This window comes from Leucopleurus acutus (assembly GCF_964270905.1).
Source record: "Leucopleurus acutus genome assembly, chromosome: 4".
In the NCBI taxonomy this organism is placed as follows: Eukaryota; Metazoa; Chordata; class Mammalia; order Artiodactyla; family Delphinidae; genus Leucopleurus; species Leucopleurus acutus.
Window position 1 is genome coordinate 113,484,749 of NC_139146.1, and position 14,576 is coordinate 113,499,324.

Consider the following 14,576-nt stretch of genomic DNA (forward strand, 5'->3'; position numbering starts at 1 on the left):
ATCAGCTGTTAACCTTATGGGAGTTCTCTTGTATGTTATTTGTCATTTTTCCCTTGCTGCTTTCAATAATTTTTCTTTGTCTTTAATTTTTGCCAATTTGTTTACTATGTGTCTCAGTGTGTTTCTCCTTGGGTTTATCCTGTATGGGACTCTCTGTACTTCCTGGACTTGGGTGGCTATTTCCTTTCCCATGTTAGGGAAGTTTTCAAGTATAATCTCTTCAAATATTTTATCAGGTCTTTTCTCTCTCTCTTCTCCTTCTGGGGCCCCTGTAATGTGAATGTTGTTGCATTTAATGTTGTCCCAGAGGTCTCTTAGGTTGTCTTCATTTCTTTTCATTCTTTTTTCTTTATTCTGTTCTGCAGCAGTGAATTCCACTTTCTGTCTTCCAGGTCACTTATCCGTTCTTCTGCCTCAGTTATTCTGCTATTGATTCCTTCTAGTGTATTTTTCATTTCAATTATTGTATTGTTCATCTCTGTTTGTTTGTTCTTTAATTCTTCTAGATCTTTTTGAAACATTTCTTGCCATCTTCTCGACTTCTGCCTCCATCCTTTTTCTGAGGTCCTGCATCATCTTCACTATCATTATTCTGAAATCTTTTCCTGCAAGGTTGCCTATCTCCACTTCATTTAGTTGTTTTTCTGGGGTTGTATCTTGTTCCTTCATCTGGTACATAGCCCTCTGCCCTTTCATCTTGTCTACCTCTTTGTGGTGTTGGTTTTTGTTCCACAGGCTGCAGGATTGTAGTTCTTGCTTCTGCTGTCTTCTGGCTTCTGTAGTTTTTCCTGCTTCTATTTTTCTTGCTTCTGCTGTCTTCCCTCTGGTGAATGAAGGTATTGGTAATTTTTTTTTGTTTTAAAATTATAATTAAGCTACAAAATATCCTATGCTAAAATGAGTTTTAAAAACTCAAGGTGGAAATCTTTGTTTGTATGTGACAGAAGTAATTGTCCTTTAGAATACCTGGCTATTTGTTTCATATATGATGCTTTCTGGGGTACAGTTAACACACTGTGGCATAAATAATGAGGACATTTATAATCTCACGTGAGAGGTCTGGAAGGCTTGTGTAATTCAGTTGCCAAAGTAATTCAGTGTTTTGGGTCATTTTCTCTCTCATTCTTTTTTCCGTCATGACCACATATGGTTGCCATAGGTCTAAAGGGTATATTCTTATACAACAAAATCCAAAACCCGGAAGGAAGAGCAGAGCCTCGTCATATGAATCTTTTTTTTGTTTTGTTTTGTTTTTTCTGGTTGGAAAATCTTTCCTGCAACCCTCAGCATACTTTTCCTTATGTCCCATATAGCCAAAATTGGTTACATATTCAGTCCTAAATCAGCTGCTGACAAGAGGAAACGAGATTCCCATTATTGCCTTAGAACAGTGTTGGTTGATCCCCTGGAACTTTAAGAGGGACCCACCCATCTGATCCCGTTGATGTCTCATATTAAATCACATAAGTGTTTTGTCATCACTAAGATGGAGAGGCTGATGGGTAGGCAATCACTAGTATTTGCCAAACTATAGTGATATAGTTAAGTTGTTAACATTTTCCACGTCCTATATAAGAAATATTCCCACTCAAATGATATTTGTATATTTTAACTTGAGAATCATGTTATCCTGTATGTGCTACTTCATGATTGGCATAGGAAGCCAATGATTGGGCTGTTAATTTAGTACAATGTGTTAGTTGTTTACTGTTCTTATTTTTGTCTTGTGTACAATCAGTTTATTTCCCTGTGAGATTAAGCTCCTCAGTGCTGTTACATGATTTTGGCAGGAGCTTCAAATTCTTCTTATTTAATAGATTCTTGTTCTTCTAGGTGGATTCTCCACAGTTTTCCTGGTGCGGACTCATGGTGGACTCCGCTATGCATTGAAGCGAATGTATGTCAATAACGCGACAGACCTCAACATTTGTAAAAGGGAAATTACAATTATGGTAAGTGAAGAGTAATTCCCTTTGAAAACTTTGGTGTATTTTCTTTCAGTTTTTCACATAACATTAACCAACCTGTAGGCAAGCTGCTTATTGGCTTGGGCACATCTAGATAACCTTTGACGTGTACTCTTTATAGCCATACTTAGGGCTAAATAAAAACAACTCCTACCTTTCCTCCCTTCCCTATTGTAGTTCAACAGGCAAGCTTCTCTGCTTTCTTTTTTCCTTTTAAAAATAAATTTAAATTATGGAATATCTTGAGAATAGAAGAATGTAGAAAATTAGTGAACACCAGTTTACCAGTTTACCCAACTTAAGAATTAAAGGCTTACAGATACAGTTGAAGCCTTCTGTGTATTCCTCTGTAATGTTATCCTTACACTGTTATCCTCATCCAAAAGGAAACCCCTATCCTGAATTTGGTGCTTACGCTTCCCCTGGGTATTTAATACATTCACTTATATGTGTTAGTATTCATAGACCACAGTTAGTTTTGCTTTTCATTTTTAAAATCATGCCGTAAAGTTGATTTGTGTGTGTGTGTGAACTCTGTAGTATTGGAAAGGTATGCTTCAGCAAGGAAAAAATTCTTCTTTAATATTAGGAAAAGTGAAAAATATTTTAATATGCCATTAAAGAAAATTTCAGTTACTCAGTTAACTAGATTAAACATTTCAAGAAAATTACAGAATAAAAATTTCCTTTTTTTCTAGAGTTGCTTATTGTCAGTGCTCTGGGTGGTTTCTTATTCTTGTTCTCCCCTCTTTCTCCTCATCCTCCTCTCTTCTTTTATTCTCTTCCTCTCCCTCCTCCTCATCCACTGTTTATCAAGTGCTAATATATATATTTAACATTTTTGTTTTATTTAGGTGAAATTCACATACTACACATTTTATAATTCACATTTTAAAATGAACAATTCAGTGGTTTTTAGTACATTCACAGTATTGTGCACAGACTGCCTCTACCTTGTTTTAAAACCTTTTCATCACTCCAAAAGGAAACCCCTGCCCATGAAGCAGTTGCTCCCCATTCCACTCTTGTTCTAGGCCCTGGCAACCACCCGTCTATGTTATGTCTCGATAGATTTACCTATTCTGGATATTTCATATACATGGGATCAAGCAATATATGACCTTTTGTGTCTGGCTTCTTTCATTTACCATATTTTTAAGGTTCATCCACATTGTAGCACTTATCAGCACTTCATTCCTTTTTATGAGTGAATAATATTCCATTATATATACTATATATGTATCAAAATTTGTTTATGTGTTCATCTATTGATGGACTTTTAAAAAAAACATGGATAGACATTTGGGCTATTTCTACCTTTTGGCTATTGTGAGTAGTGTTGCTATGAATATGTGTACATATGTATTGTTTATTTTCAGTTCTTTTGGGTATGTATCTAAGAGTGGAATTGCTGGGTCATATGGTCATTCCACATTTAACTTTTTAAGGAACCATTAATTCCACAGCAGTCGAACCATTTTCTGTTCGCACCAGCAGTGTTAGGAGGGTTCTAGTTTATCCACTTCCTTGAAAACACTTGTTACTGTCAAGCCTCCCCAGCTGCTAAGAGGGAGATTTTCTTATTTTGTATCAACATCTTTATCATCACACATATTTTGATCCTTTTTGTTTGAAGATAGACACATTTATACAGTATGACTTATCAGAATTCTGCTTTTATTATCCCTATTCCTTAGCTAGACTAGAGTTGATTAGGCTTTGAGACTTGCTTTTTTTCAGGTAAGGCTATTAGTCAAAAGGGTGAAAAGATTACTCCAAGATAATAGGGAATCTTAGACTAAGTTTTCTAACTTAAGCCCAGATATGGTATTGTACTGTAATTCTTCCTTTCAGTAGATTTTGTATAATTTTGAGATATATAAAACATAGCATCAACCTCAGCAAAACTCAGATCCTATGCTTTTAAATAAGGTATTTTGGGGAGGTGAGCAGTTGGTCTTCAAACTTTTTTGATGACTAATCCTTCACTATTTATGTTTATTTATGAATTATTCACATGTTCAGCTGCTGTTAGCTAATATCTCAAATTATATTACACACTTAAAACTAGGTTTATTTTAATGATAGTGGATGTAAATTATTTTAAACAGTATTCTTGATAAGAGTTTTTAATTTACAGACAGACCTTATTTAGATCATTATGATTTTTAACCTTATAAATGTTGATGATTGTCAACCTTATAAATGTTAATGAATGTCTTGTACTAGGAGCAAAAGTGTCAGATTTGCCATTTTCTTCTTATTTTCTTGTACTTGTAATATTAGTGTTATCTTTATGGTTTCTTTACAGAAATCCTTTTTAGCTACTTGTTTATTTGTTTAGGTTATTTAGTTAAAAGTACATACATTCATAAATTCACTTGACTAGGTGGACATAAATTGCAATATGTTGCAGACAAAACAAACAAACGCGAGTGTAATTGTTCATAAATATTAGAGCTTTATTTCTTTATCTTTTTAAGATAAAAATAAGTAAAAGTTCTGATATTTTATTATTGAGTCCCAAAGGACTATCTTGTACACTCTTGGAAACTTTTTTTTTTTTAATTTATTTATTTTTGGCTGTGTTGGGTCTTTGTTACTGTGTGAGGGCTTTTCTCTAGTTGCGGAGAGCGGGGGCTACTCTTCGTTGCAGTGCGCAGGCTTCTCATTGCGGCTGCTTCTCTTGTTGTGGAGCATGGGCTCTAGGCACGTGGGCTTCAGTAGTTATGGCACTTGGGCTCAGTAGTTGTGGCTTGTGGGCTCTAGAGATCAGGCCCAGTAGTTGTGGCACATGGGCTTTGTTGCTCTGCGATGTGTGGGATCTTCTTGGACCAGGGCTCGAACCCATGTCCCCCGCATTGGCAGGCAGGTTGTTAACAGCTGTGCCACCAGGGAAGCCCTGGAAACTGTTGCTTTTGAATGAACCATCTCTTTCTTCCCCATTGAATTTAAAATAAGTATTCATTAACTATTTGCTTGTTAGGAAATGACAGTCACATATAAATAAACTTTCCATTGAAACTGTAGAAACCTTTTTGAAATGTGTCGGATTCCATACTTACACCTAAATCTTACTTTTTGAAATTCTTTAAATATATCAATTTAGATTTCAAATCATTGTTAATGATAGACCTTTAAAATATATGTTTGCCAGTTTTTAAAATTTTGTTTATTTTTTACAGAAAGAGCTGTCTGGTCACAAAAATATCGTGGGTTATTTGGACTGTACTGTTAATTCAGTTAGTGATAATGTCTGGGAAGTGCTTATCTTAATGGAATATTGTCGAGGTAAGTATTTTTCTGCGGTTGTTTTATGCTAAAAAAATTTGCCTATAAAAATGGGTTAGTAGGTGTCTTGATTTCTCCCAGGGCAGCTGTCATCTAATTCTGGGCATTCATTGCAATCTCAGCTTTAATTATTTGCCTAAATAAGGAATGCTGTTAAAAAGTATTTAAAACCTACTCATAGTTGATGCAATGATGATATGAGCATATGTTAATGGACAATTAGAAAAATGCTGTTGGGTTTTAAACAGAAAATCTAAAACGTAAAGAACAGTCACCTTTCCTGATGCCTATACATTTCTTTTATAATCCAACCAAGAAGAGCATACTGTGTCCATATTAGTGTTGCAAGATTTTTTTCCAGCACACTACCATGTTATCTTTGAACATATTAAATGTAATAAATTTCAAGGATGCATTTTGATCTATAATTTTTATAAACTTATATTATGTGGTCTTTTGAAAACATCAGAAGATAGAAAACCACATTTTATTTGGATATAATGTGGTGTTTTCAAAGAAATATTTACTTGTATATATGCCTTAAGAATTATAATAATAATTTTTAGTCCCTGAAAAGTTTTTTTTTTTTTTTTTTTTTTTTTACTTTAATGGGTGTAATGGGGGCAATTAATCCATTTCCTGCGAACTTGCTTTCCCCCCTCCCTCATCAGACTGTATCTGACAGTTTGGATTCTAGGGAGCCCTGGTTTATATATAAATTCTCTTAAGACAGTTATGATTGTTAATTATGGTACCAGGAACACTTGTCACTTCCTGAAGGTTGGAGAAGAAGGAGGTTGGTGATGATAATGGAGAAAATGTGGTCTCATTTACTCCAGTCTTGTAAGAAGGGGGAAGGACAGAGGAAAATGAAATGAATCAATATTATAATATCTATTGTGATATGTTTGTAACTTATTTCCGTATATAACGTAAAAAATTAGATATTTTCTTGATTGTTTTTCCTTATTTATATCTCATCTTCTCTACTGTAAAGCATTTGTGATCTCTTTAAGGAGACAATATTGATTTTCTTTACCCTACTTTCCTGAATTCTAGCATTTAAGGTGCCAGTTCTTAGCTGTATGAGAGTTGACTAATAGCCCTTCGCTACTTGTAACTTTTTAAAATAATTAAATTGAGCATAGTCATAACCCTGGATGAGTTTAATTGTCATCCCGAAGACATTTTAAAAGGGGAACTACATGAGCTTCAGTTTTTAGGCAAGTGAGTATTTGGGAGCCAATGGTGCAGTCTACTGCAGATAAAATTAAGTATCTTGTTAAAAAAAGTCATATCAAAATTTAAATGGGATGGTATAGCATTTTTTTTTTTTTTTTTTTTTTGTGGTACGCGGGCCTCTCACCGCTGTGGCCTCTCCCGTTGCCTGTGCTCCGGACGCGCAGGCCCAGTGGCCCTGGCTCATGGGCCCAGCCGCTCTGCGGCATGCGGGATCCTTCTGGACCGGGGCATGAACCCGTGTCCCCTGCATCGACAGGCGGACCCTCAACCACTGCGCCACCAGGGAAGCCCGGTATAGCATTTTTTTTTCCGGTATAACATTTTAAATTAAGTATAAGTGTAATCTCAGAGAGATGAAGATTGTTGAGGCTAGAAAAATGTTGACTTTTTAAATTTTAATAATGAAATCGGGCAGAGTATAAAAGTTCTTGTTTAGGAGATGATAACTGTGAAAAATATGTAAAGATTCGGGAGTTACATGCACCTTATCTTAAAAGACCTTCAGTATACATTGTTTCCTTTCTGAATCTGATTTTAAAATTTTTCATTAGAATAATTTTACTTTAATTTTCAGAAGACTTTGATTTTGAATAATGAAGTTTTGTTTGTTTCTGCATTTGAAATGCAGCTCAAATAGAGCTTTTTAGCCTTTTTGGGGGACTGGATTTTGTGTTTCAAGCCCAAAGATCTCTGAAGGGAAGAAAGAAGATCGACTTTTGTTTAAAATTTATTCTACTCATTACAACATTGAAAGTGTGGAAAAGATAGAATGAGTTCAAGGTTATGATTTCTTATCTGTGAAAAGATATTTTAAGAATGTGAATGAACACCAAGAAAGCACTTTTCTTACTGTTTAATTTTTGGATAACATGAGTCAGGGCGTCTGACAAACGAGGATGGAGGAAATTGCTGCCTAGTCAGGTGCCTCAATCTTATATGAGACACTTTGAACAAATTACAACCAAATGGACCTGAGTTTTCTGAAAGTTGAGGATTGATAGGCAAAATAATTTTTTTTCCCCCTGCTTTAAAGTTCTAAGAAAAAACACCTATTTCAGAAAATATATGAGAATGCTGTTTAGACAGTAATAATAGAAGGAACAGGTATGTATGCACCTTCTTACAGATTACACAGTAGCAGACATTCATTTATTCAGACTTGTTACAGGAAAGTTTCAAGTTAACATAAGCTTGCCTTTTTAAATTTCCAAACTTGATTTCTGTTAGAATGCTGTGAATGAATCATGTATTTACTTGCATTGTTAAAATATAATAATTGTAAACTTTCTCTTAGTAATTAAGAATTGTCATTATTAGATTATCAATTATTGTAGTACATTGTAATATTTAATAATCCTCTTGTGGCTCATTGTTGTGGCTATTTGATTTTAGTAAGTTACTCTGCCCACTATCTCTTAACCTGGTTTAGAGCCTTAGCGCCTTAACCCATCTCTCTTGTTCCACTCTTGTGATTCCTCTATCCCCCAATCAAGGAGATCTTCTAAAAGGTCAGATCAGGAAGTTTCCTTGGTTCTCAAGATAAAAATCTCAAGATAAAATCTTGATTTGTTTGTCTTGTCAGTATCATCTGACTTTACTCTCTTCTCTGCTTTCTAGACCATACCCACAGTGGTTCTCTTTTAGTTATTCAAAATCATTAAGCTCTTTCCCAAACTAGAGGCCTTTGTATATGTCACTTGCTATCACTAGTGTGTTCTCCCAGATCTCTGCCAGGTTAATTCCTGATTAACCTTCAGTCTCAACATAAATAATCACTTCCTTAGGCCTTCTCTGGCACTCTCTTCTCCCCATCCTCCTTCACTAATTTAAATTTGGGTTTTTCTCGTATTATCCTTATTGTACGTAATTATGATAAATATTTGTGTGATTGTTTATCTCTGCCTTTAGACTATAAATTCCATGATAATAGAGACTTTATCTTTGTTCACCACTGTTTACCCGTGCTAACTGTGCTAACCGTTTCTTCAAATCTGTGATGCCATCAGTTACAAGGTACACTCTGAATTTGGAGATGTTAAAATATGGCCAATAGCATTAGCAGAACGTCACTTATTTTAAGATGTTTTCACTTCAGAGATGTAAAATGTGAAAAAAAATGTATGTCATTGAATCAACACAATATGGTATAATAAGCATCCTTACATGAAAATTACAAAAAAAGCCAATTCTCCATTACCTGAGACCATAGACATTTCTTAATCTCTTTGTTTGTGGTAGTCTTCATTTATTAAAAATATGTCTTCTCAAAATTACTTTTTTGGTTAGCTGGGCAGGTAGTGAATCAGATGAATAAGAAGCTGCAGACAGGTTTTACAGAACCAGAAGTGTTACAGATATTCTGTGATACCTGTGAAGCTGTTGCAAGGTTGCATCAGTGTAAGACTCCAATAATTCACCGGGATCTGAAGGTATGAACTTTAGTCTGCGTATGGATTAATGCCTTTTAAACTTCGGAGTTAAAAATGTTCTTGGACTGTCTTCATATAAACCAGTTTTTATTACTAGCACTGAGTTTGGTCTCTCTGTCCCCAGCTACATTTCCTGAGGCCATATAAAGACTGACTATAGAATTAAAATTGTGCTTTTCATGACCCTGAGGGTTGCTAGCACTACTGCAGAGGTAGATTTTGTGCTCCCTACTTTGCTTCTGTTTTACAGAGCAGGCTTCTTTAAAAGGTTTCATATGAACAAAAATATGAACATCACTGACACAGGTTGGATATCCCTCCACACTATTCTTCCCAGTTCAGCACTCCTCCTATTTCTTATAATTCATTTTAAGCATCAGGGTGTTTTCCAGAGATATTGGAGGTGACCGTAAATGGGTCTCTTTACTCATTTATTTATAATTTACTGTAGTTTTAGATAATTTACTATAATTTGGTGGTGATTGCCACTCTGAGGTCACTTTGTCTTACATTTTCATGGAATCTGACCTCTTGTATATGGTACCCACTTGTTAAATTGGAAAAAGTGCCCAAAGGGGATTGAACATTCCTGGTATCATATTGCTTGAGCTATCATTACACATATTGTTTAGAAGCATAGGGGTCCTCTTTGATACCTACAAACACTAAGATTACAAAAATTCCTCTTCCTGAAATGCTTTATGCCCAGATATCCCATGGCTAATCTTTCCCCCACTTCAAATCTGCTCAGATTCACTTTCTCAGTGAGTCCTGTCCTTGTACCACCTTATTTATAATTACAACCTAACCTTTCCATACTCTACTTGTTCTGCCTTTTATTATCACTTGTCACTTTCTCAGATACTATAAAATTTGCTTATGTATTATGTCTGTTGGTTATTTTCTGTCCTCTCCCACTACACTGTAAGCTTCCTGTGGGCAGGGATTTTTCTCTTTCGTACTGATGTATCCAAGCATTTAGAACAGTGCCTGGCACATAGCAGGGTCTCAATAAATATTCAATGAATGAATGAATCCCAATTCTGACTTATTATACAAAATTTATGAAAAGTGATAATAAAATGCTCTTAAGATACAAGAGAATAGAAGATGTCACTTAGAATATAGGTTGTTAACCATGAAAGCATCATCCAGGGAAACCTGTGCTGAAAGGATGCAAGTCAAGGCAAAATTGAAATACTTGACTACAGACCTCTGTCCCTTAATTTTGATAACCAGTATAGTTCATTTCAGTTCTCTTGAATATGCAGCTTTTACATTTTCCCCAATAATTCGGTCTGACTTTTTTGCACTGTTATAGCTCATTAACTTCTTAAATGTAAAGGTGATGTTTTCAGCTGAGTCTTCTTGATTTTAAAACAAAAAAGACATTGAACTGCATAATTTTATATAGACCATATTTCATATACTTAGTTCTTTTTACATGTGTAAATTTATACAATCCTGTTTGTTTTAAGTAAGTTTCTTTTTTTTAAGTAGACTTCTTATATAAATATTTTGTGCAAATATTGAATACTTTTAAAAGTAGAGTAAAATGAAATATAGAAGAAAAATTGTAAAAAAACTGTAATGTGAGTATTTTGGTAGAGTGGAGAGAAATTAAATTACTCATTTAAAACTGTATCATAAAAATAAAAAATATTGTGTAAAAATGTTAATAATAGTATCATTTATTGTGTGCTTACCTTATTTCAGTCACTATTCTAAGCCCTTTACATGTTTTAATTCTTTCAGTTTTTACAACAGTCCCCTGTAATAGATATTATTATTTTCCCCATTTTATAGATAAGGAGACTAAAGCACAAGAGTGGTTAAGCAAGTTGTCCAAGGGTACATATGCTAATAAGTAGCAGAGCTGGGCTGTGAACCCACATTCTCCTGTTTTAGAAACTGTGCGCATAATTTCATTTAAGTTACTACAACTCTGATCTCTAAGTTAAGGCATAAAGTCAAATCTGTGTTTTTCAGTGTAGTATTTTAGATAAAAATGGAATTAGGAGTCAATCAAAGTTAGAATTGTAATGTTTTTTGTTACCTTTCTATAGGTAAGCTAAGTGTCAGAAAAGGAGAAAAATGGAGGTATAGTATAGACTCTGACTGCTACTAGTTCTTCTCTTCCATAGAAGCAGATTTTGAGAGGACTTAGGGTTCCTTGGCCCTTGCAGAAATCATCCTGGGATGGGAGAAGCACTTTTCTGTTCTTAGTGAGAGAAGCAGTAGATAAAGTAAAGTATATTTTTGTTCTGAATCATTTGTCCTTGCTCACAATTTGAGGTATCCTCTCTCTCTCTCTCTCTCTTTCTTCACTCTCTGTCTCTCTCTGTCTCTGTCTGTCTCTGTCTGTCTGTCTCTCTCTCTCTATATATATAATATATATCAGTGTTTAACTGTGTAAAAACATTGTTATAAAAATATAATTTTCACCTTGAAAATACTGTTAATTACTTTTCTTTTCTGAAGGTGGAAAATATTTTGTTGAATGATGGTGGAAACTATGTACTTTGTGACTTTGGCAGTGCCACAAATAAATTTCTTAATCCTCAGAAAGATGGAGTTAATATAGTAGAAGAAGAAATTAAAAAGTAAGTGTTATCTTTATTGTGTTTTGTCTCATGGGAATTTTAGTTAACTTGAGTCTGTGACCAGCTCTGCTAATATAAATTTTAGGTATTCCATTAATAGATTTCTTTAAGATATTTCTGAGCCATAGACATTGATTAGTTTATGTCTCATCTAGTTCAATAGGAAATACATTTTACGATGGAAACAAAATTTTCATCTGCATTGTAAACATATTTATCAAGAAGTTTGTTAAATAAGCTATAGTAATTAGTGGAATCATTAAAGGGAGTTTGAAGTTATTGCTGAATTCAGTTAAACATCTTTGTTTTTATCGATACTGAGGATTTGTGCTTGTTAGGAAAAAATTAAATTATTTGAAAACATTAAACTTTTACTTCATATTTAATGTTAAGAAGATTGACCTAGTAATGCATTGAAAACTATGTGGAAAACTTGTTACTTTATAATATTGTATTGGAAAACTTTCTGGTAGAAATGTAACTCGTATCTGCCTTACGTTTTCTTAATCTTGTACTTTCCATGGTTGCTAGAGTACTATTATAAGGATCTTTCCCTGACTTCTGTTTTCTAGTTTTAGAAAATAGTACTGCTTGTAAATCTTAGGTTATCTTAATAAAATGATACAGAATGCAGAAAGATCTGTCAGAATAGAAATTTCTAAGTAGCTGCCTTTTCTAAGTTGCTTTTCTTCACTTCCTTACAAATTCTCAGTTGTTTAAGGCTGCCTAGGAGCTTTCGTTTGAACTGCAACATATATTTTGAGATAGCTCAAGTAGAGCTGATCTTACTCTGGACCATTTGTATAAAACTATGGTTTTCTAGACTTACATATTTCTACTCAGGAAATGGCCTATGATGATTATGTTAGATTCCATAAAAACAAACTCCTTAGTAAACATATAAATGTCCTGAAGAAACAGAACAATGAATTATTGAATTAGCTTCTTGTGGATATATGCATATACATATAATTTGAAAAGATTGGGTTGTGATGTATAATGACAGCTGCAGAATTCTGCTCAAGCGTCTTTGACTTGCTGGAAGTTTCATTTCTTGCTGTTAAGATCTGAAGTATAGTTAAGGTTCAGCAGAATTGAACACTAGTGATGAATGTAATAAGCTCATGGGTTCTTGTGCTTTGTGGCTCAGTTGAGTTAATGAGCTAACCATTTATTCAGTTAACAGGTAATTATTCAGGGCCTACAATGTAGTGGACACTGTTGTTGGTATACAGTATAGCAGTGAATAAAAAAAAAAAAAGTCCCGTCCTCATGTAGTTTATATTCTGGTTTCTTAGATCACTCCTCTGTAGTAGTATCATCAGAATGTATCACCCAGTGAGGGTAATTTGGAAAAAGTAACATGGTAGAATATTGAGCTTTAAGATAATTCATGTAAAATAAAACATATAAACACTGAAAATGAATCTTAAATTATGCCATACTATAGGAATTCCTTTGATATTCTAATAATTTCTGCGCTACTTTATTCTGTTCATTGAGCACTACTTTATTCTGTTCATAATGGATTTGGAGTTTTTATACTGGTAAATATTTATTCACAGTATCTTAATTCCAGATTGCTTATGCTGACAGTTTTAGAACTGTACTTAATTAGTATAAGTAATAATAGTTAATTATGGCAACGAGATTACTCTTAAAACAACAATTATAAAAACAAACCTAAAGATTTACTACCATGTACAAGGAATTATGTTAGAGTCCATAAAAACAAGCTGCTTAATAAACATAGAAATTAATTTTTTGAGAGGGTGGAAGCTTTACTTTTAAATTAATAGACTAAAATATTTTGATAAGGATATTTTCATAGTCAAATTGTATTATTTCTTATAAGAAATTCAAGGAAAACTACGTTTCCCATACATCACCTTTATTTAAAATTTTTCTATTAAAAATTGTTTTTATCATTATAGATGCAATTGCACTTGTTGAATAAAAATGTGTATAGATGCTTTGTATTGTTTAATCCTTGATGGACTTTTAATGAGCTTTTAAAATAGTATTATTTCTTTATAATGTTATCAAACCTAAAAGTTTTTCGTAGTATTTTATGTAGAAACAATGTAGTATCTGTCTTTTTTTTTATATCTCCACTCCATTTTACTTATTTACTGCCAGGTATACAACTCTGTCATACAGAGCCCCTGAAATGATCAACCTTTATGGAGGGAAACCTATCACCACCAAGGCTGATATCTGGGTAAGGCCAAGAAAGGCTGACATTTTCACTAACCAAATTAACAAAATCTGATTATTTTCCCCCTGTCCTCCGCAAGGTATTTCCTAATAAGTAGCAGAGAGTGGTGGACAGTAAAGCTTCTTCTTCAGAAGAAAAATATTAGCACATATTACCTTCTTGATCCTGAGATGGAAAGCTTAGGTATAAAAAGGCAAATAAAGGATTTCCATATAATGTAACTTTTTATCACAGTATTTTTTAGAATTTAAATTATATATGATTGTTAACAATTTTTTTTGATTTGAGTGCAATTTTGGTTGATCACAGTATGGAAAAGCTAGACCTAATTCTTACGTAATATTGTTGATAATTTTCTGGAGTATTTTAGGATCTTTTTAGTGGAAACTAACATGAGTAAAACTTTTTAAAAATTATAAACATACCATTGACTAACCTGTATATATTTAGGTTCTTTATCATTTAGCATCTATATCTGGATTGAATTATTGAGATATATCATGTTTCTATAGAGTTGAACTTTATGTTAGAGTGCCCGCACTTCTTTAGAACTTATTTCAGAAGTAAAATATGTTTGGGCTATATTTAATAAACTAGCAGGAAACTCTATTTTAGATGTGAACTCATTTAAATTTATCACGTATTTAGCCACATCTACCACTAGTGGCTATGTTAGGGATGGAGGAAAAATACTCCTTTGGAAGTAGTTCTAGAATTTCCAAGAAAAGTCATATTTATTTTGTTTTAAAACGTAATGTTTAGAAAGTAGTGGAGTGTAACATGTGAACCCAAATGAATATCTTCTTGGTGCCCCTCTCCTGGCCTT

At 33.7% G+C, this 14,576-nt stretch overlaps 1 protein-coding gene across 3 annotated transcripts in view; it reads left to right on the top strand.

Annotated features, from left to right (window-relative positions):
- BMP2K (BMP2 inducible kinase) overlaps positions 1–14,576 on the top strand; it is a gene marked incomplete at its 5' end in the record, with an annotated part of 126,504 nt that overhangs the window by 55,609 nt on the left and 56,319 nt on the right. For all 3 annotated transcript variants that reach the window (XM_082837594.1, XM_082837592.1, XM_082837593.1), the window contains 5 exons: positions 1,834–1,952; positions 5,153–5,258; positions 8,787–8,929; positions 11,411–11,532; positions 13,672–13,753. In XM_082837594.1, coding sequence (XP_082693720.1) covers positions 1,834–1,952; positions 5,153–5,258; positions 8,787–8,929; positions 11,411–11,532; positions 13,672–13,753 — 572 coding nt within the window. The remainder of the gene's footprint in view (positions 1–1,833; positions 1,953–5,152; positions 5,259–8,786; positions 8,930–11,410; positions 11,533–13,671; positions 13,754–14,576) is intronic.